This window comes from Colletotrichum godetiae (assembly GCF_030913485.1).
Source record: "Colletotrichum godetiae strain CBS 193.32 chromosome Unknown BDP55scaffold_39, whole genome shotgun sequence".
Taxonomy (NCBI): Eukaryota; Fungi; Ascomycota; class Sordariomycetes; order Glomerellales; family Glomerellaceae; genus Colletotrichum; species Colletotrichum godetiae.
The window spans coordinates 375,325-394,805 of record NW_026851287.1 but is presented as its reverse complement, the minus strand read 5'-3'; the positions used below and the strand labels follow the sequence as shown (position 1 = coordinate 394,805).

Below are 19,481 nucleotides of genomic sequence, written 5' to 3'. Positions count from 1 at the left end.
TCGGGTCAGTGTGAAGCGAATGAGCAGAATCCCCAGGCCATGCAGCGTCACATTCGACAGGTTGAATTCGGTTAGTCTTCCGACCAAACGACCACTGTGGGGATCCCGGAGCCGAAAATAGCCTTCTTCCCCAGCTTCTTCATCACATTCAAGGTAACGGTGGTTATCGATGGGATCCTCCACAACAACCCCGCATCCAAGGCGGGAAAACCAGCTGATCATCAGGTTCAAGCGGTTGCTCAACGCGGTGATCGACAGGGCCAAGAGAACGGGCATCGGTTGAGAGGAAAGCCGCGATCAGTCCGCGTGATCCTGCAGTTCGTCGTATTGTATTTCAATAGTCGAATGCCAAGTAAACTCAGCTTCACGTGCATGATTGAGTGGTCAGTGGTTAAAAGCAGGGGCATCACCTTGGGGGCCGCGGGCATAACTAAGTTATGTGGATGTGCATCTTGTTTTCTCCTTAGCATGCACCGTTGACAACAGATTCTACTATATCCAAGCAGATTACTGGAAGTCTTGCATTTGACAATAGGCTAACTGCATCAACCAATTCTACGCACGGAGTTAGTATGAGCCAGAAGCCCAAGGTCAAACCTCAACATCAGTCTCGAAACAACGTGACTAGGAATCAGTCGCAATCGCAAGAAGAGTCTTAGAAACAGCAGTCAACTTTTGCATCAAGAAGGTCTCCAAGTAAGCAGCTTCATAGCCTGGCGACTTCGAAAAGTGAAATGCATCAAACCCTTTTCAAAGGCTCGAGGCTTCAGTGGCAGAATATCTTGGCCTTGATTCCTCAGCATGTAGGGTTATATTCCTTTCGGACTCAAGTAGAGACCTAGCTACGAGTTGGTGAGCAAGATGCGTGAAACAAAAAGCTGCATCTTTGCTACGCAACATTGAAGATTTGAGAAAACTAGGCTGGAAAAATGAAACACGGCTCAGGGTAATTTACGCGCTTGAAGCTTAGCATGTATATGTTATTCTCGCCTGGCTTACCTTGGGATTGACCCAATGATAACGATGGCGCATTCAGTCTCAAAAGTATGCCGTCAACCCCCCAAGAGATTTCAATAATCCCACTTGACTCGGCCAGCGTGAACATAATTGCCGACTTGGAGGGTAGAAATGCGTCATTCGACCACCAAAGGCACTCCTCATCTGGAGTGGGGAAATGACCCGATGTCCTGTGCGCGTAATTGAAGAGCGTTCAAATCTTGAGGCTACTGGGTTATCATGAAGTTCGTGTCTGCATGAACGGAGAGGGGATCGCAAAGCCTAAAAGAGCAACGCGCGATGAAAGCCGTGAAGCAGATGGCTCGCCTACGGATGTCCGATGAATTGACGAAAACCGAGAATTACCGATTCCAGCGTTTGCTTATAGTGAGGCTGCGATAGGACAACGAGGTGGCTTCTCAATCTGGCTGCTCCTCGGCATGCAGGTACCTGGCTCTTTAGACTAGGCTGGCCATCCGAGCAGCCGCTCGCCTGGCTATGACGAATCTCCTAGGTACCTGGGAACATCGATCGACAATGACGAGGTTCAATCACGTTCGATATGATGAGGCTCTAGACCAGCCGATGGAAGAGGCTCCCCTGGCGTCTTGTCAGGGATGGGAAGACACTCAACCATCAACCATCAATCCAATCGCACATGATCTCCTGACGCGATGATGCTCGAATCTTCCAAGGAACAAGATATTTCAGCCGACAATCTAAATGATGCAATTCATAGTTCTGAACAACAGCCTTCACGTGTTGGTCCCGAGGCCTGTGAATTCCTCCGAGGTTCCTTCCCAACCAGGTGGAACCCCGATCAGACTTCCATACTATTCACAGTATCATCCCAGTTTCCATATCAACTATTCGGCATCTCATCCGAAGTAAGGCACACAGACACGTCACTTATACCCAACTCACTCAAGGCCACCACTAAAAAGCGTTGGTTTCCTGGCCTGGCGGCTGCTCCCTTGCGTATTCGGATTATTCGGTCGTCCGATGTTATATGGGTAAAGACCGTAAAGATCATCCCTGCTTTTTCTAATAAATCCACAACGGCCAACGGGCCCTTGAAAGTCTATTTTTTGTGCCCCATGGCCTAAAACGGATGCTTAATGCGAGAGCATGAATGGACGTCATCCACTGACGTTCCAGGTACTGATCGAAATAGGCTTCAAGATGCATGTGGGCCGTTGAGTGTTGATTGAACTCTGAGGTAATGTCCATCGTGACATGGTCTGATGGGATCGTATTCGCAGAATCAAAGAGTTAATAGAAAGGAGTTTCTGTGAAAACCAAAGTCTTTATAAGGCCAGGGAAAATTCCCTCCACAACAGAACTGATCTAAAACATAGGCCCTATCTATCATACCCACAATAGCTTGAACCGCAACATCTAGTTCAACCCCAAAAAATTGCAAACAGATCAACTTCACGCAACCACAGACTTGTGAAGATCTTTCAACTTCGAGTAACATCTATCCAATCAGCCTCGTGTCAAAAGTAACCTGGTGCAAGACTCTGATAACCTCACACAACTTTCAACATGCGTTTCTCAACAGCATTCACTCTCCTCGCCGCCACACTCGCCGTTGCCGCACCAGCACCAGCCGACCTTCAAGCCGACGGCGACAAGGGCAAAGGAAAGAAAGAAGGAGGAGCCATCGCAGCTTGTGAGACACAAACTGCTGCGGATCACGTCAAGTGTATAGACGCATGCGGCGCCGCCAAGAGCGTCTTGATGAGGAGAGCCGATCAGGGCCTCGGAGACAAGGGCGACAAGGGCAAAGGCGGCAAGGATAAGGGCTGTATTCTGGATTGGTAAGTTTATGGGAGTCGTTCAAAGCGCAAATAGCACTTACTAACAAATCCATGTAGCACTTCTAAAGCTGTTGCCGGTTACACTGGCTGTGCGGGCGTCGGTCCCGGCCCCGTTCCTACCAAGCCCAACTGAGGGGAAAGGGAGATATTGACAGAGTTGGATATTGACTTCTCAATATTTCGGTCAGCGTTTATTGCAGCGTTTGGATAGCGGTCGTATCTGGCTTCGTGCCCAGCGAGGAAAGCGATTAAAGTCGGGTGTACATGATGATGACATGACGATACCTACTGAGTCGGTATCCAAGATGTGAAGTAAAATACCATTAGGCTACACTATTTCACTACCTTATGCATACCAAAGCCAAAGACGCTTGTCGCAGTGTACCACAGCCTCTGAAGGCAGTTATCGTTAATCCCAAGTCTCTCAGTGGACCAGCACCTAGACTCTCACTCAAGCCAAATCTTCTCCCCGTCCTCAACTTGAAGCTCATCTTCAAGCATCTCATCACCATTCCCACAACCCCGCCGAAAACAAGCCCAACTCTCCCTTTCAACCTGCCGAAACACAACAGCGCCAATTCTCTTGTACCGCCTTTCACCAACTCTCTCCACAAGAATTCCCGTCCCGGAATAACGCACGTCAGCAATATCCTCGTCTTCAAGATACCCATTATCATACACCGGCCAACCCCAGACATTCTTCATCTCCTTTGTCGCAGCAAGCAAGAGCATCTCGCACGGTGCGGTGTCCTGCAGAGGTTGGACATCGGGATAGGCTTCGATGAGCGCGTCACTCTGGTTTAGATCCGGGAATGTGAAAGTCCAGTGGCTGTCTTCGGATGCCTCGAGCGTGCCGCGGCAAATGTGGGCTTGGAGACGGAGGGATGTGGAGAGGAGCTCTGTGGGCTTGTCCATGGCGAACTCCCTCTTCGTTTCCGCCTGCGTGACTGCGCCTTGCGATGCCGTCTTTGGCGTCCCGTCCTTTTCGACTTCTTCCTCTGCGATATCCTCAACGATGGGAGTAATCGTAGTAACACTCATCCGAGCCTTCTCCAACACTCTCTCCGAAACCCGGTTCAGCTTCCTCGTCATGTTCACAACCTCATCCCGCCACACGGTCGAATGCTCCCCTTCAAACCGCCCAAAAAGAGGCTTCTTGACCTGAAACTTTGCGTTCCCACCCCCATGATCGCACGCAGTGTAGAATCTATCCAGCCTAGGAACCCTCGGCGCAACCTCAATCCTCCCCTTCAATGAAGTCCACGACCAACTCGGATTCCCAATTTCCTTGCCACCACGGACAACGACCTTCTCATCCTCACCATAAAGCTTTGATTTACTACGATCAAAGACCCTCCAAGCAAGTTGCTCAGCGAGATTGATCCCCCACAATCCCGCAGCATACTCCTCGCCCAGCGCATCCCTCAGTAATTTCGCGATACCCCACAGCGCTGCAAGTTTATCCTTTGCAAATGTGAGATTGCAGCTCGTGTACGCCGCCACGGCGCTCTTCCAAAACTCTTCGAGCGAGTCCTCGCCTGTGCCCCGTACGGAGAGAGCCGAGGATTGCAGACGTTCGCGCCAGTGTCTGTCGGTAGCGGATTTGGTGTCAAGGGGCGATGGGAGGCCGGCAGGGACTGATTCGGTGGCAGTGATCGTTGCGCAGTCCCAGAAGAGTTGGGTATTTGTGAATTGGAGGAGGCGGGGTGAGAGCATTCGTTCTGGTTTTCGATGTTATTACACCAGCTGGAAAGGATGGCGAGGGCTAGGATAGGGTGCTGAGATACTGACCTTGGAACACCCAGCCGCGAGTGTAAAGGTGACTCCCCAATAAGTCCCGATCCCATAGGTCCGCGGGGAAAATCCTCCATCCCTTATCACCAAACGTCACAGAAGGCTGCTCGCTCTCGTACCTCACAGGTACCACCTCCGCCGCTCTCTCCCGGAATAACCCGCACGTGTGGTCTCTTGAGTCCGCCGCCGCGATGTTACACCACGAATTGCGGTAGACTTTATGCATAAGCGGCGCCTCATGACTCCAGTCCTGCAAATGCTCCTGGCCCTGGATGATACACAGCGAATCGATCCAGATATACCGCATCCCAAGCGTGCGAACGACGCGTACTGCGTCAGCAAAGTTGGCGTTGCTGGCTTGGAGTTCTGTCCAGGGGATGCCATTGGTGGTATATTCGTTGACGTTGGTTTCAGTGAGGCGGATGAAGCTACCGGTACCCCAGCAGTGGGAGAGGGTCATGTAAGGGCCGGTGATGTGTTCTTTTGTGGTGTCGACTACGCGGATGTGAGAGGATGGGGTTTCCGTCGCGTCGCCGGTGTTGGTATCTGGGGGACCGACGTCGAGGACGCGGGTGGGAACGAAGGATTTGATGCTGTGGCTTCGGATGCATTTTGGGTGGTTGGTGATACAGTCTTGCATCCAGTTTATCATTTGCGCTCTTGATGCTTCTGAGTCAGTTCGATTTCCTAGGTCGTGATGTTCGGGAATGTCGCCCAGGTCTACAGGGGAATGAGTATTTCTATGAACTTTTGCTTCGGGGGTAAAAACATCATCGGAATGACTAACCTTCTTCGGGGAAGAGATAAAACGTGACTTCTGGTAGGTCGTCGCTCTTCAGCTTCCCACAAGTGCGGCTGGGGACAGGTCGGAATGTGATGGAGACGTGGCTCTTCGTCTCACGGATCTGAGCAGCCTGCCGGATATTCCAACGATAGAGAGCTTTGACATTGAGGTCATGATCAAACCAAGGGCTGATCTTATCGAGGCCTTCAGCCAGCCTCGTGCAAAAGACACACCGAGAGTGAAGTGAGTCCTCAAATGAGTCTGAGTCCTGGTGGTGATAGTCCCAGTTCTTCCCAGACTCAAGGACCGTAGCTTGACAGAATTTACAGATGATCATTGTTGGTTCAAAGTGACTCATGAAATCCCATGCTTTGATCCTCAGTCAATGAGATGTGAATTTACGAGACTGAGATTGAGAGTGAAAGACGACGATGGCACTTGAGTGAGATTTTGGGCTGAGATGAGCAGGCAGCCGTCATCTTGAAATCGGTGGGGTCATTGAGCAGGACGCGGACAGGGGTCTTGATTGGATGTGGGATGCTGTGTGCGTTTCTGCCATCAGCGTCGGAGACGAAGTGAATGTTCATGTACGCTCGTCAATGCTTGACCTGAGATGTGTGTAATATCAAAGACTGAATTTCGGGCGCAATTCGCGCCAAAGAACGTTCATTATTGGCTAGTGATTAGTGAAGGCTCAACTGGTTTGCGTCAAAGCCAACCCAAGGGTACTGAGGAACCCCTCTCCAAAATTCTCTCGTGCCTGTCAAGCCACACCATCGAGGGGGAAGGCTAGCCATCTGATAAAGGTTTCCCGTTCCAGTTCGCTCTCGCATAAGATTGCGATGAAGGGGGCTCCCCTGCCTCCTCAGTGCGGCAACAACTCAGTTGGTCGGGAAAAATACTGGGGTCGGCCAAACTCTGAACTCAATCCCCAGCTCTAGCCCCTTGCGTCCATACTGTTCGAAAAAAGGCGATCTCCAAATCCCATAAACATCAGGCCCAGACAGCCTCGTTTCTGTTGCTTTTCCTTGAACTCTCTGTCATCCGGGGACGAGGCCCGACGAGGGCCAGACCACAGTCTATACGTCGAGAGTTGGGTCGTTCCCCTTCCCCTCGGCCAGCGGCGTCAGCATGTGCCCTTGCTCACATTGCCCCTCACTCGGAGTTTGCTTCTTTGCGTTGCTTGCCAAATCCGGGTTTAGACAGTGAGTGCCAGGAGCGAAAGGATAGACACAACAGCCCCAATCGAGCTGGATCCCTTGTAGCTCGATGCAGCAGATGTACCACTTCCAGAAGATGACGACGACCTTGTCTGGTTGCAGGATACGAAGCCGTTGCGCGATGCAGCGCCGGTGTGGGTCATGGCGCCGACGTAGACACAGCTGCCCCGGTACGCCGGGTCGAAGACGACACGGTCGGCTCCGGGCGCCCCTGCATGGTGTAACAATGTCAGTGCGTCTTCTCATGTTTGATGACGTGCCAAGAGCGGCGAAGGTGACAGTTGAAATGCCAAGAGACCTGTTCTTGGGAAATGATGAGATGTAAGGGGATTCGAATGCGACTTACGTCCGCTGTAGTTTCCAGAAGTTACGATGGGGAACTCCTGGTAGGGGCCCGATGTGGCGAAGACGAGGCTCTCGCGGTTGTTGAAGCGGTGGGGGTACTGGCTGGTACCGATCTGCTGGTTCGCGGCGTAGAGACGGCAGCCTTCGGCAGTGGCATCCTGGATTTGTCTCTTGGAGTATTTGTTGCTGCCACAGGTGACTGTGCCGACGTCGGTTGTGCCCTGGCGCTTCTCGAGGGCCTGTTCGGGCTCGGGGTTGGGGATGGGATTTGCGACGACTGAGACAGCGCAGAGGGCGAATGTGAGGGCGGATTTGAAGGAGACCATTTTGAATGGCGTCGTCTGGTTGAATGTGGGTTGGCTGGAGATGGATGGATGATAAGAGGATCGTGGACGTTGGGTGCTGTGGTGTTTATGCGAATCTAGAACGTCCTTTGACACGCGGTATGAGCGATGCTGTTGTGATGGTTATGATCAAAGAGAAGATGGGTCTGCCCGCGATGAAAAAGTTGCGAATGCTTTATTAGGTTGGGTCAAAGAATAAGGCGAGTGAAGAAAAGACAACAAAGCTGCCGAGAAACTTGGCCGGCTTGGGAATCCCGTGTGCCAAGTGTGGAAAATGCAAATTAAATCCAGTCGTTTTCAGCTCACATCGTCCCTTCCTGCCGGGGGCCAGGCTGGGCGGTTCCCCCAACTTCCAAACGCTCCCAAACAGCTCAAAACTTTATTGGTCTTTAGGCGTTTCCAGCGCGTCTTCAGGTGAGCCGGGTCCAAAGGCAGGAAGGAACGGCGTGGAAAGTCACGTGAAATCAAAGTTGGCACCAATCAAAGCTTGACGAAAAACATAAGCTTAATCTCGTGCCTGTTTCCCAGAGGCCGCCGTCTCCACATATTTGGGGGCGATTGGCTGGCACGGCTGGGTGGTTTGGGTTCTTTGCAGCGCCAGGTCCTGGGCTTGAGGCGGGAGGAGCCGATCAACCGAGACGAGATGCAGTTAGATCCAATGGAAATAAATGCACATATTTCAGCTGGATGTGCCACACTTTCAACGGTCAAATAAACATTTCCCAGACACAGCCACATGCATTCAGACTCTTGGGGATAGAGTGCATGGCTTGCGTGTCTCTTCTTGTCCCTGTCCGCCGTGCCTTCCGTGGCTGCCCGGCCGGCTCCTGCCTCCAGTTCTCCTCTCCGTGCACGGTGCAACGTGGCAGCCGGGAGTGGGGCTACCTTCCTTATTACTCACAGGTTCTGGCAGGTACGACTGCGAGTACGTACCGCAACCGCCCGCTGACGACGTCAGTGAAGCTGCGTCGCCTCCACGTGGGCCGAGATTGGCCTCGTCCAGGCTTTCCACCTTCCCGTTGTGACATCGCCATAAAACAGCTATCAACACTAGCACCTCCACCACCGCCACATCTTCTGCCAACCTGTCAACATTGCAACCCCTCCTCTCTCTCGAACTCTTGCGGAAAGGCATTGCTTTGTGCTCTTTCTTGTTCATTCTCACATATACCAAAAATAAGCAACTTTTCACCAGAGAACGATACCCTTAAAATGAGCGTCAACGATGCCATCGCGGCGTTGCCCGCTTACAAGTCCCTCACATCCTTCATAAAGGCCGACGACAAGAAGGCACTTGACGACACTGTAAGCGAGTTCAGAGACTTGGCAAAGAAGTCCGAGTCACAGATTGAGGATTTCCTGTGGGACACATACAACGCCATTTTCGCCGTCGCCAAGCAGACCTCTCCAGAGAACCAGACCCCGCTCATTGATTTCTTGCAACGCCTGCGCGAGACCACCGTCACAGCATCGGATGGCCAGCCTCTAAAGCTGAACAGTCAGGTTGTCTGGAAGGATCTTCCCACCTTTGGATGGGTTGCCCGCGATCTGTGGAACTTTGGTGAATACACCCATCTCACTCAACAGGCTGATATGCCATCTAAATACCGCTGTCTTGTCCACGAGAACAACCCCCAGCTAACGCATCCAGACGCCTTTGACACATCCGCATCAGCAGAGGAAAAGGCCAGTTGGACAAATCTCTCCGCCTTCGCCGCCCAGCTCACTGCCCGCGCCGACCTCACCAACCCCCAGGACCCCTTTGATTTCTCCCTCTATGGCCTCTGGGCCCTGCGCTCCGCCTTTGAGGAGGAGCAGGCTGCAGACGCCGCCGAAGGCCAGACCACTGCCACCAGACTGGCCTATCAGTGGACTGTTCACGCCAAGGACGCGCTGTACAAGCTCAGCACCAAGAACCGGGACTTTGAGGGCAAGTCGGGCAAGCCGGGGAGCAAATTTGCAGACCGCGAGTGGAAGGGACTGAGTGAGGAAAGATGGCAATCCTGGACTGATGGCTTCGCAGCGGTATCGCAGTCGAGTTCTGACAAGGAGGTGAGCGCTCTTGCGAAGGAGGCTGCGGAGAAGATGAAGAGCAAATAAGGGGAGCAGGTACCGTTGCCCAGAGTCTGATGGCTGCGTCTTGGGCACAGAGGTTTCGATAGCAAGATGTTGATGATACACACGAAAATAAGTATTTATGTTCTAGTAATGAGAGCCCTTACTCATCTACGGCGAAAGAATAGGTTCAATCTAAATAGCAGTACATGTTCCTACCCCCTTCTATGATGACGAACTAGTAGATGAAAGGAGAGGCTTGGCTCCGTCACCGCAACCGGTTTTGCACGCCAGCAACGCACAGGAAACGATATCCGACGGGGGACAGGAATCACTCAACCTTCTTGTAGCTTCCACATAGCGGCAAAGATGCCGCCATTCTCAAGCAGCTTCTTGGGACTATCAAACTCCACGACCTTCCCGTCCTGGAGCGTCACAACCTTGTCAAAGTCCAGGATAGCCCGTAGCCGATGAGCAATGACGATGACTGTCCAGCCTTGGAACTCGCTACCGATGAGGTCTTGCACGACCCGTTCCGTGGCTTGATCCAGACTTTTAGGAACCGTTAGCATACCTATAGTTCTTGAACGAGATGTGGAGTCAATTAGGGAGGAAACTTACCTGCTTGTCGCCTCATCAAGCAGCAAGACACGACTATCTCTCAAGATGGCCCTCGCCATGCAGAACAGCTGCTTCTGTCCCGCGCTCAACCAGTCAGTGTTGAGATCAGCCTCAATACCGCCCTTATCTTCGAATAGAGCCTTCAGTCCAGTCTTCTCCAACGCTTCCCAGATGTCGGCATCACCTTTGCAAGACTCAAAAGGGTCGAGGTTTCGACGGACGGTTCCAGGCAGGAAGAGCGGATCCTGTGGCAGAGCGACAAGCGATTCACGCAGCCGCGTGACGGGTACACTGCGAATATTCAAGCCATCTATCTCAATCACACCAGCAGACAGCTCATGCAGTCGCAGAAGAAGCGCAAGAAGCGTCGACTTGCCACTTCCCGTTCGTCCGCAGATGGCCACCTTCTCTCCAGGCTTGATGGAGAGATTGACGGCACTGAGAACCTGATGATCATCATACGCGGCCGAGACGTTCCCGATAACAATCTGTCCCTTGGAAGGCCACTTCCCCTTCACGGCGGGATCTTCATCGTTGTCTTCTTTCTCCTCCGAAGGTGTCTCCGCCTCAAACTCCCTAATCCTCGCCACAGCCCCTAGGCTAGTTTCCAACTGCGCCCAATAATTCAACAACTGCGTCAGCAACTGCCCGAACGTCATGACACTCACGAGCGCCACACCAAGCAACCCCGCGTCGACTCGGTCCCTCAAGATGACAGCAGATGCCACAAGCAACACCGCCAGCGCAGCCACAACAAGGTTCAGTACTAGTAGAAGCCACTTCTGCAAACTCCCCATGGCGTAAAACGCCCTCTGGGAGAGATCTAGCCGTTGGAGGTTCTGGGCTTGCACGCGAGATGTCCATCTTGGCCCGAGAGCGCGGATGGTGACTAGGCCGGTGGCGGAGGCGATGAAGTGGGAGAAGAGAGGTGATTTTGTCTCGAGGTCAAGGAGGCGAATTTGGCGGGATGTTTGGAGGTAGATTCGTTGGAGGAGGTAGAGGAGGAGGATGAGAAAGGGGATGGAGAGGGATAGGGTGGGTGTGGCGAGGGTTGTTAGGGTTATGTCTGCTATTGCGAGGGTGAGGTCTGTTCATGGTGTCAGTGAGTTGGTTCGAGGAGATGCGAGAATTGAGGGTGGAGAGGGGCTTACTGTCGAAGGTTAGCATGAAGGCAAGGGGTAGGGGCAAGTCGACGAGGTTCATGTCCTGACTGAAGCTGGATGGAATAAAACGGTCAGCCGAGGGTCTAAACGTCGTTGGTGACGACGGATCGGGCTTACCGGTTGATGATGATACCTGTATCTGTCTTAACGAAGAAAGACAGGGGCGCGCTAGGATGATGTCAAATGTCAGATATCTCAACCAGGGTGTAGAAGAAGTCTGAGTGAAGTCTTACGAGAGAGCGGATTTGAGGACGCTGAAGTGAAGCCCCTTGGCCGAGTGAGGAACAATTACAACGAGGAAGTAGCTTGAAGGCGGAAAGGTAAGTCTGTCAATAACCCAATTCCTGCCCTCATTCAAGCGAAGAAGGAATTCGAGGAATATAGGACTCACTAGCATTCGACGGCAAGCGCCAACTCCGTCAAGACACCCCAAAGGATGTAGACGCCCACCCACATTCCCAGATTCTCTTGTCCTCCATCCTCATTGGCAGCGACCCAAAACTTGACCCAGAGGCCTATGGATAGGTTAGTATAGATACCTTGAGTAAGACCCGACACCGGACTGGTAGCTGAGCGATAATTATAGAAGGTAGGAGGCAAGCACAGGAATATCTTACGTTGCATGATTCTGCAGATAGTCTGAAAGATGGCCATGGCGAAAAAAAGCCCAAAGGGTGTAATACCCATTGACTTGATGTAGTACAGCAGGGAACTCGTGTTCGCAGCGCCGCGGGTTTTAGCCTTGACCAAGTCATCTGGCTTCTGGATTGTGGCAGCCTTGTCCTTCTTGTCGGCACTCCTCTGAGTCTCTTCTACTTCCGCTGTGTCATTATCTTGGTGGTCGTTCTTGTGAGTAATTTTCAAAGTGCTGACGTAGCCTCCAGTCTTGCAGAGGTCTTTGTACAAGCCTGTCTCTGAGAGGGTTCCGTCGCCGCCTAGGGAAATGATATTGTCCGCGGACCGAAGCCATTGGGCTGAATATCCACGTTAGCCGTATTTGGGATCAAGCAAGGTGGATGAGAGATGGTATAGAAAGAGGAAACGGAGCAAGCCTAAACAATTCTTACCATTGTGCGTCGCAAAGACGACGGCTCTCCCTTGCCCACGCAAGAGTCCATCGGTCCCAAACAGCGCATGGAAGCATTTCGAAGCCGTCTTAGAGTCGAGACCTTTCAGATTGTCGTCCATCATGATGATTTGCTTTCCGCTATAGACGGCTCTAGCAAGGGCCTGTGAGATCGTCAATACCAGATTCCACACTCATCTAGGTACGGGAGTTCAGGAGAAATGCGCGGGGTTACGTACAATCCGGTGCTTCTGACCACCACTAAGAGCCGAACCCGAGCTTCCGACTATACTCTCGTCGCCTTGCGGGAGGAGATTGAGATCTTCGTCTAATTGACAGGCCTGGATAACCTTGTCATAAAAGTCGGACGTCTCTTGCGTAGCCACGCCACCAATGATGTTTTCCTTGATGCTTTGGTTCAGGATCCAGGGGTCCTGGTCACAGTATGCCACGTCTGTTGAGCTTGTGTACTCTACCGACCCCGAGATGCGGTAGGTCTCCCCCACGAGGGACTTGAGCAGGGTAGATTTCCCGGAGCCGACGGGTCCGATGAGGATTGTAAGGCTCCCTGGGTGGATCTCGAGGTCCAGGGACTTGAGAATGGCTTGGTCTTTGTGCCAGCCGAAGGAACCGTCCGGGACTTTGATCAGCGGTCGGGGCTGGCTGTCACTTTACAGCGGCTCGCGGATTCCATCGCTTCCCTGCACGGCGGGGTCCGGAGATGTCTTTGATTTTACAAGGCGGTAATCTTCCCGCTTCTCTTTGACGAGGTATTCTTGGATCCTGTCAAGGCAACCGATCGCGGCTCCGAGGTTATTTGGGATCATGACGAGCTCGGAGACGGGGTTGATCAGGATGCCGAGCAGACTGAGGGATGTAAAAGCCTGAACCACATTGAGCGGCTGGCCGCCAGATAATTTTGAGATGATACCGAAAGCGGCGAAGGTGATGGACGGAGTCATGATCGATGGGAATTGTCCTGGGTACTGTTAGACATCGCGCAATCAAGAAGGCATAGCTTGTCCAACTTACCTATGAGCACATTGAGAATCTGTACTCTCCTGAACTTTTTGGACTCGTCGAGCTCAAAGTCTCGAAGACCTTGAACCTGGTCCTGGACTGTGCTAGTCAGACCGCTCATCTTGACGCCCTTGACCGAGCCGATAATTTCGGTGGTGATGCCAACTCGCTTCTGAATCGCCTGCATCCACCTCCGCTGGCGTGGCGGAATCAACTGGCCCGTTCTCATGCCGGCAGACACACTGACTATCAATTTCATTAGATCAATACAAGTTCCAAGAGGTGAATCTATTGCCGGATTATTGACTTACGAAGCGCAATAATGATCGGAGCAACGCTGACAGCCCCAAGCTGCTCGCTCATAATCCACATGGCGAACCCCAACTGGATAAGATTAGGGATGATAGCGACACACCACTGAGCAGCTACAGTGATGCGCTCGACCTCAGTGCTCATCAGCGCGACCGCCGCCTGAGAGTTACCAGTCTCCGCGCGGAGTGTGAGCATGCTTTGATAGATAATACCAATCAGGGCGCCTCGGATGCGGGTGATGAGGCGGTGGGTGAGTTGACCGGACCATCTGGTGGAGATCTGGATGCATGGAGACATAGTGGTTAGTCATAAGTTCTAGAGGCTTTTCCAAGGTTCAAAATCGTGGGAGCGAAACGTACGGCTAGCCCAAGATATGTGATGGCGAATGCGGCAACGAGAGCCTGGCCGTAGCTGATGGGCTCCTCATTGTGGTTTTGGATGTACTCGATTGTGGTTTGCACGAGGAGGGGCTGTATTAGACCAAAGGCCACCATGCCGACGCGTGGGATGTGGATGAAGAAGAGCTCGGCCTGGAAGGCCTTTAAGACCGCAATGACTAGGGCGTGATTCTTATGCTGGTTGACTGTAGAAATCACCACTTAGCATCAAGCGTCGCTCAAGAGGTACCATAATCTTCAGGGGCATGTCATGTGGGGAAAGTTACGGACCGTTCTTCCACGCCGCGGAAAGCCGCCCAAGCACTGCTTCTCCATCGAGGGCTTCGTCAAGAGGATCAAGATCTTCTGCTACAAGATTCTTCTTCCACCCTAGGCGTAGCAGCGGGTTGACCCAGGTCCCGAAGCTCTTGCCAAAGATACCTGATGTCTCCTCTCGAGAGACCCGTCGAGCCGGGATCGCAATAACAGCGGGTTTGGACACGGATTCGGCTGCGAGTAGAAGTACTTTGAGGATGACCTGAACTGTCAAGAGCAGGGCCTTGTAAGCCTCGCCGTTGTCTTGCGGTGATAGAAGCCACGCCGTTCTCACGCGAGCTGTGTCGAGGAACATGGTGGTGAGGAGGAAGAGTTGGAGGAGGGCTGACGGAGCTAAGGATCTGCTGTGCTCTCGCTCTGATACCAGTGTTAAGAGAACACTCGTCGTAACTGACAAGATCCATGAAGCAAGATTGATACCAGATTGACTCTGAGTCTCTGTTTCAAGAGCAACTCTCATAAGTGACACGATTTGGAATGCCGTGAGGGCCTGCCAGAGGACCTGTGTGCGCACATTAGCCTCGTAAGTCTACCAGGTCGTATCTGTCTGAACTTACTTGTTTGAGGGTAAGAAGACCCGACCCCTGGTCCGTCCACGCGCCGCTCCGTCGCCCAGCATATATGGCGATGCCAGAGATCAAAACAATAGCAATGGGTGCGATGGCGATTGAAGTAGGTGCGATAAATAGTAGGAGGAAGCTGAGCGCGATGAGGCTGATCAAGTTAGCGACCGGGCGAAGATGTCCGTGAGAGACTACTGGTCTAGTCTGAAGCTGCCGATGGCGATGGAGTCCCCAGATCAAGGCGATTGAGCAAGGTGCAACAGAGAAGAGGACTTCTTCCAAGCTAGGATCGAGGTCGAAGCCTTGATGACATAGCGTGGAGTTCCAAGGTGAACCAACGGAACAGGCGAATGCGTCGTTGTCGACGACCTGTTGCTTATCCCATCCAAGCTCCATGGCCATTTCGGATAGTGTCAACGTCGGAGATGCCATCGCAGGCTCAACTAGCTGAATCGTCGTTCGCTCGGAACTCTTATCAAGCTCTCAGTTGGCTTCGACGTTACTGTCTCCTCGATGCTTCACTGTATTCGACAGTAAGATGACGCGCGTGAAGATGAGCGCCGCGATACCGCGACAACCCGACAAAAGTCCCCTTTTGGCGAAGGATTCGCAGCAGGGTCATTTCGAAATTGTAAGACCGGAACGACCCCCTGGCAAGTCGGGAACAGCCGGTCTTAACGCTCCCCAAACATTCGTCTCGGCGCTGTAGGCTGACGGTTCACCTGCCTGAAGGGGACTAATTGGCGCTCGTACAGTGATGCTCCCCTTAAAAGCCTTTCTCGTCAGCAGACGATGACATCGGGAATAGACGGGCTCGAAGATGGCGTCAGGCTCACGCGTGGTCAATCGATGGATCATTTCCCTGTGAGAGAATTGCAATCCTCATAGACCTGGCTCTGAGACTGAATGAATCTGCTTTGATCGAATTTGGAACATGATGGGATGGGCGACCCCTGCTGTGCTGAGCCATAAAATTGAAGCGACATCCGCTGACCTCACAGGCCAGCGAGACTGCGGCAGGTAGCAAAAGCAGACTTCCGATACTAGAAGATAGCAAAAGGATAACAAAAAGCTCAGGTAAACAATACTGATCAACGTCCATGGAGTTCCAAAGCCAACTCAAGTGCAAAGATTCTGAACATTCTCTGGGGACCTTTCGATATTCCTAAAAATCTCCCATTCCCAACTGCATTATGCACCAGAGTTTCCGGAGTTTCCTCCTTTGGCCGAAGCTCAACGTGAGACGCGACCGACCAATTCCACCTAAGTGAAAGTCTGCAAATCAAGAGGCACGCTGCTCTCCGAAATAGCCGTCAACCTGTTCTCCATCTGAACAATAGTGCCGGGATGAAACATATTGAGCACGGCAGCAACAAGGAACATGAGTGCCGCGTCGAAGACGTAGATATACACCTCGCTGACCATCAGTGCCCCGTTGCTGCCGGTTTCGTAATCTGCAACTCTAAAGACCGACCGGATCATAATGAGCAAACTCGCACAGTATAAGATCCAGAAGAACGGTCTTCAGCGTAGGGAGGCAGAGTTGCAGGGATCGGTAGGATTCTTGTTGACACAATAGTGGAAGAGACAGGTGACGATGATGAAGCCCCCAAAAAAGAGGATTTGGACGGTGAGCCCGGCGATGATGATGTTTTCCCCGAGCTCAACATCGAATAGGGATTTTGCTCGGGAGAGGATTGCGCCGCCTGTTCAAAGCGAGTTTAACCCTGATTGCCCACGGATCTAGAGTCTCTCGATTCCAGGTACTAAAAAGAGACGGGAAAGGGTGAACGAACCTACGCCTTGCGTCACAAAAGAGATCACGTCTCCAAGGACAAAGAGCTTAGTCAACCACTTCGTTCCTATCAGAGCCAAATATTCAGCTTTGAGGAAGCGGATGAGACGGCCGAGAACCATGTAGATAGACGCAGCAAGCAGCGCAGGCCCGAGGAGAAGCGTCAGACTCTGGATTTTGTATGATGTTGTCGACCACTTCGGGGTTTCCGTTGCTGATAAGGCACGGCCTATGTACCCGATAATTTCAACTGTTCCATTCGCAAATCAGTAAGTGCAAGAAAAAGGAACTTGAAGAAGAGTAAACGCCGATAAGTCAGCGTTGACAATAGGTGTCACCTACAACAGCAGCCGATCAGGAATGGAACAAAGTACCAGGTACGTAGCTTGATCATCTGGAAAAGATGCAGCGCGGATGAGATGCCAAAGAGGGCCATGAAGATGCATGGTATCAGGAGAGAAGGGTAGTAGTGGTAAAAAATGGAATTCTCCTGGGTTCTTTTCTGTTGGTGAGTCTATGGTTCTGGATGATGGGAATGATGAAGTGCTGAGTTAAGTTTTGTGCGCAATAAAGCACTCTTCCTATGGTGTCTTCGACTAAAAGCTGAAATCATTGCAATGAAAGGTAGTTTCCTAGAGTTCTGGACAAGTGGCGGAAACTTCATGTCGGCATGTTGTTCCATCTCGTGGTCATATAAATATGGCGTAGAAACAAGCCCCTTCCACCTTGGCCCCTTGAGTCTCTCGACAAGATGTCAAGATTGACACTTCTTTCCGCAGATACTTCGTAAACATTATTGAGGCTATGCTTGCTATCCTGTCGATATCATCTCTTGTCTTGAAGTTGTCAATCTCTTGGCTTGAGTCTTGGCTGATGTTCGAACGAAAAGTGGCCCTTGCGTCGAATACGTGTAAGTTTAGTTCTGACAAGCTTTTGTCACGGGTGTTGATTCATTCACTGTCTAAGCTTAGAAAGTCTGCTGCTCTTAGAAATCAAGTCTCCGCAACTCAATCTTGGTACGATAAAGATAGATAAATATGTATGAGCGGTTGATCGGCTTCGGATTCAGGCGCCCCAGTCCACATCTTACTCCCCGGAATCGAGTCGAGGATCGAAAGCAGTCATACCAATTAGTCGTGTATCGTGCCTCTATCCAACATGCCACGAATTGGACACAAGAAGTCCCGTAACGGTTGTTCCAACTGTAAACAAAGAAAGTTCAAGGTGCGTCGGGTTACCATCCTGTCTCGTAGCAAGAGATTCGCACTTTGTTTTCCACCTTTTCCTACCAAAGTGTCGGATTGGAAGTCCAATTCGACCTCGGGGCAAGGAACCGCGCAGGGGCCACTTACAAGCCCATACTTACGAGAATCGCGGCCTGCCCAACCTCCGGTTGGAACCTCCCTTTTACACCCTTACGCAGAAGTCAATACATATCAATTTGACCTCTTCGTCAACCCACGGTTCGAACTAACTACCCTGTGATAGGGATATCAACACAAAGAGCAGACTCAAGGTTGACTTTGTTTCAGTGCGATGAAAATCGACCATGTGGCGCATACATCAGATTACAGATAGATTGCAGTCTGACACCAGCTACGATCCAACATGGCGCTCCGTCAAGTTCTCGACACTATTCCACCTCTAGGCTAGACAGTCGGAGAGACGACTCGTCGACAATCTCATCCAACGGCACTCCACCGGGAGACCCATCGACAACACCGCCCCCCTCTGTAGGGGCAGACTGTCCCGTCGGATCCGCGGCCGAAAATGCTTACCCCTGGATGACGGATCTCGGCTTAATGAACCACTTCACCTCCGTAACCTCTGCAACCTTACCCGGAGCCAACCTCCACACATAGTGTGACAAGGTTCCGGGCGTGGCAGCGGACTCTCCCTATCTCATGCACCAGATCCTCGCAATCTCCGCCTTCCACCAAGCAATCCTCGAGCCATCGGGGTCTTCCTTCGCGCAACCTTAACAACAACAGTGTCAAGAGAAACTATCTTTAGCACTGCAGCACCAACATCATGCAATCCGCGGGGTTCAGGCCGAGATTTTGCACGTCACATCTGGGAACTGTGACGCCCTCTTCGCTGCGTCATCATTACTCTTCATTGGCACCATCGCCGCCTCGAGTCCGACGCTACACAGCTCCCTGCGTCGGCTGGAATTTGATGATATCCTAGAGGTGTTTACCCTTTAACTGTGGTGTCGGCGGCGTCTTGACCTCAGCTAGAGAAAATGTTCGGCAGGGCATATTGAAGGACTTCATGCAATGCCATCCAGACGTAGGCGGCAACGAGCTGCTAGGACTGCTGCGAGAGAAACTCTCTCGAATCGAGCGTGGATTGAACCAGCGAAACATGAGTCTCGAGGTCAAGAGCCTTATTGAAGAGGCAATCTCGGGCCTCCGGGATAGCATTGAACGGGCGTCATCTATCACTCCCGAATTGAACCTTGCTGTGTCTTTGCCCATGATTCTGCGTGACAACTTCATGGCCTTGCTTGTTGTCAGGGACCCTACATCGTTGTTCGTTCTTGCGCACTACTGTACCGTTATACATGCCGCGGGGTCACAATTTCGGTTCATGAAAGACTGGGGACGCCATCTCATTGCGGCAATCTTTAGATCTCTTCCGCCAAACTGGCGCGATGAGATACGGTGGCCTATAGACTATGTTGACCCAAAGATGGCTAGCCAGAACGAAGATATCACAACGGAGAGTGCTGGATGAGGTGGAGGATGTCACAATTTCTTGGTCGTTCTTCGTTCTATCTCAAATTGATTTCTCTTTCCCTGCAATGCCATGGTCTTGCTAGCCCCATGCAAGGTACCTAGTCAAACAAATTGAACATTTTTCTT

At 51.9% G+C, this 19,481-nt stretch overlaps 8 protein-coding genes across 8 annotated transcripts; 3 read left to right on the top strand and 5 right to left on the bottom strand.

The window, feature by feature from the left end:
- Nucleotides 1-2,544: 2,544 nt before the first annotated feature.
- On the top strand, nucleotides 2,545-2,952 carry BDP55DRAFT_731589 (uncharacterized protein; the record flags this gene model as incomplete). Its single annotated transcript, XM_060579832.1, has 2 exons — nucleotides 2,545-2,819; nucleotides 2,877-2,952. 2 exons carry the CDS (start codon nucleotides 2,545-2,547, stop codon nucleotides 2,950-2,952), a joined length of 351 nt encoding a protein of 116 aa, XP_060426363.1.
- Nucleotides 2,953-3,266: 314 nt separating this feature from the next.
- Nucleotides 3,267-5,734, bottom strand: BDP55DRAFT_558690 (heterokaryon incompatibility protein; the record flags this gene model as incomplete). The annotated part of the gene is made up of 3 exons (XM_060569828.1): nucleotides 3,267-4,540; nucleotides 4,611-5,333; nucleotides 5,401-5,734. 3 exons carry the CDS (start codon nucleotides 5,732-5,734, stop codon nucleotides 3,267-3,269), a joined length of 2,331 nt encoding a protein of 776 aa, XP_060426362.1.
- Nucleotides 5,735-6,595: 861 nt separating this feature from the next.
- Nucleotides 6,596-7,288, bottom strand: BDP55DRAFT_731587 (guanyl-specific ribonuclease N1; the record flags this gene model as incomplete). The annotated part of the gene is made up of 2 exons (XM_060579831.1): nucleotides 6,596-6,828; nucleotides 6,964-7,288. 2 exons carry the CDS (start codon nucleotides 7,286-7,288, stop codon nucleotides 6,596-6,598), a joined length of 558 nt encoding a protein of 185 aa, XP_060426361.1.
- A 1,052-nt stretch (nucleotides 7,289-8,340) lies between these two features.
- BDP55DRAFT_673656 (uncharacterized protein) lies at nucleotides 8,341-9,578 on the top strand. Its single transcript, XM_060575609.1, has 2 exons — nucleotides 8,341-8,867; nucleotides 8,958-9,578. Exons 1-2 carry the CDS (start codon nucleotides 8,519-8,521, stop codon nucleotides 9,404-9,406), a joined length of 798 nt encoding a protein of 265 aa, XP_060426360.1. The 5' UTR covers nucleotides 8,341-8,518; the 3' UTR covers nucleotides 9,407-9,578.
- Nucleotides 9,552-14,067, bottom strand: BDP55DRAFT_750767 (P-loop containing nucleoside triphosphate hydrolase protein). Its single transcript, XM_060580629.1, is given in 13 exon segments — nucleotides 9,552-9,913; nucleotides 9,983-11,069; nucleotides 11,134-11,198; nucleotides 11,263-11,313; nucleotides 11,379-11,450; nucleotides 11,537-11,660; nucleotides 11,763-12,119; nucleotides 12,213-12,375; nucleotides 12,451-12,874; nucleotides 12,887-13,190; nucleotides 13,244-13,477; nucleotides 13,543-13,822; nucleotides 13,903-14,067. The coding sequence occupies 13 exon segments, from the start codon at nucleotides 14,035-14,037 to the stop codon at nucleotides 9,697-9,699; spliced, it is 3,513 nt and encodes a 1,170-aa protein (XP_060426359.1). The 5' UTR covers nucleotides 14,038-14,067; the 3' UTR covers nucleotides 9,552-9,696.
- Nucleotides 14,068-15,632: 1,565 nt separating this feature from the next.
- Nucleotides 15,633-16,130, bottom strand: BDP55DRAFT_673653 (uncharacterized protein). Its single transcript, XM_060575608.1, has one exon. It carries the CDS (start codon nucleotides 15,919-15,921, stop codon nucleotides 15,652-15,654), a length of 270 nt encoding a protein of 89 aa, XP_060426358.1. The 5' UTR covers nucleotides 15,922-16,130; the 3' UTR covers nucleotides 15,633-15,651.
- On the bottom strand, nucleotides 16,083-17,050 carry BDP55DRAFT_750756 (RTA1 like protein-domain-containing protein; the record flags this gene model as incomplete). Its single annotated transcript, XM_060580628.1, has 4 exons — nucleotides 16,083-16,279; nucleotides 16,394-16,525; nucleotides 16,616-16,864; nucleotides 16,957-17,050. The coding sequence occupies 4 exons, from the start codon at nucleotides 17,048-17,050 to the stop codon at nucleotides 16,083-16,085; spliced, it is 672 nt and encodes a 223-aa protein (XP_060426357.1).
- A 1,707-nt stretch (nucleotides 17,051-18,757) lies between these two features.
- On the top strand, nucleotides 18,758-19,353 carry BDP55DRAFT_750748 (uncharacterized protein; the record flags this gene model as incomplete). The annotated part of the gene is made up of 1 exon (XM_060580627.1): nucleotides 18,758-19,353. Exon 1 carries the CDS (start codon nucleotides 18,889-18,891, stop codon nucleotides 19,351-19,353), a length of 465 nt encoding a protein of 154 aa, XP_060426356.1. The 5' UTR covers nucleotides 18,758-18,888.
- Nucleotides 19,354-19,481: the final 128 nt, after the last annotated feature.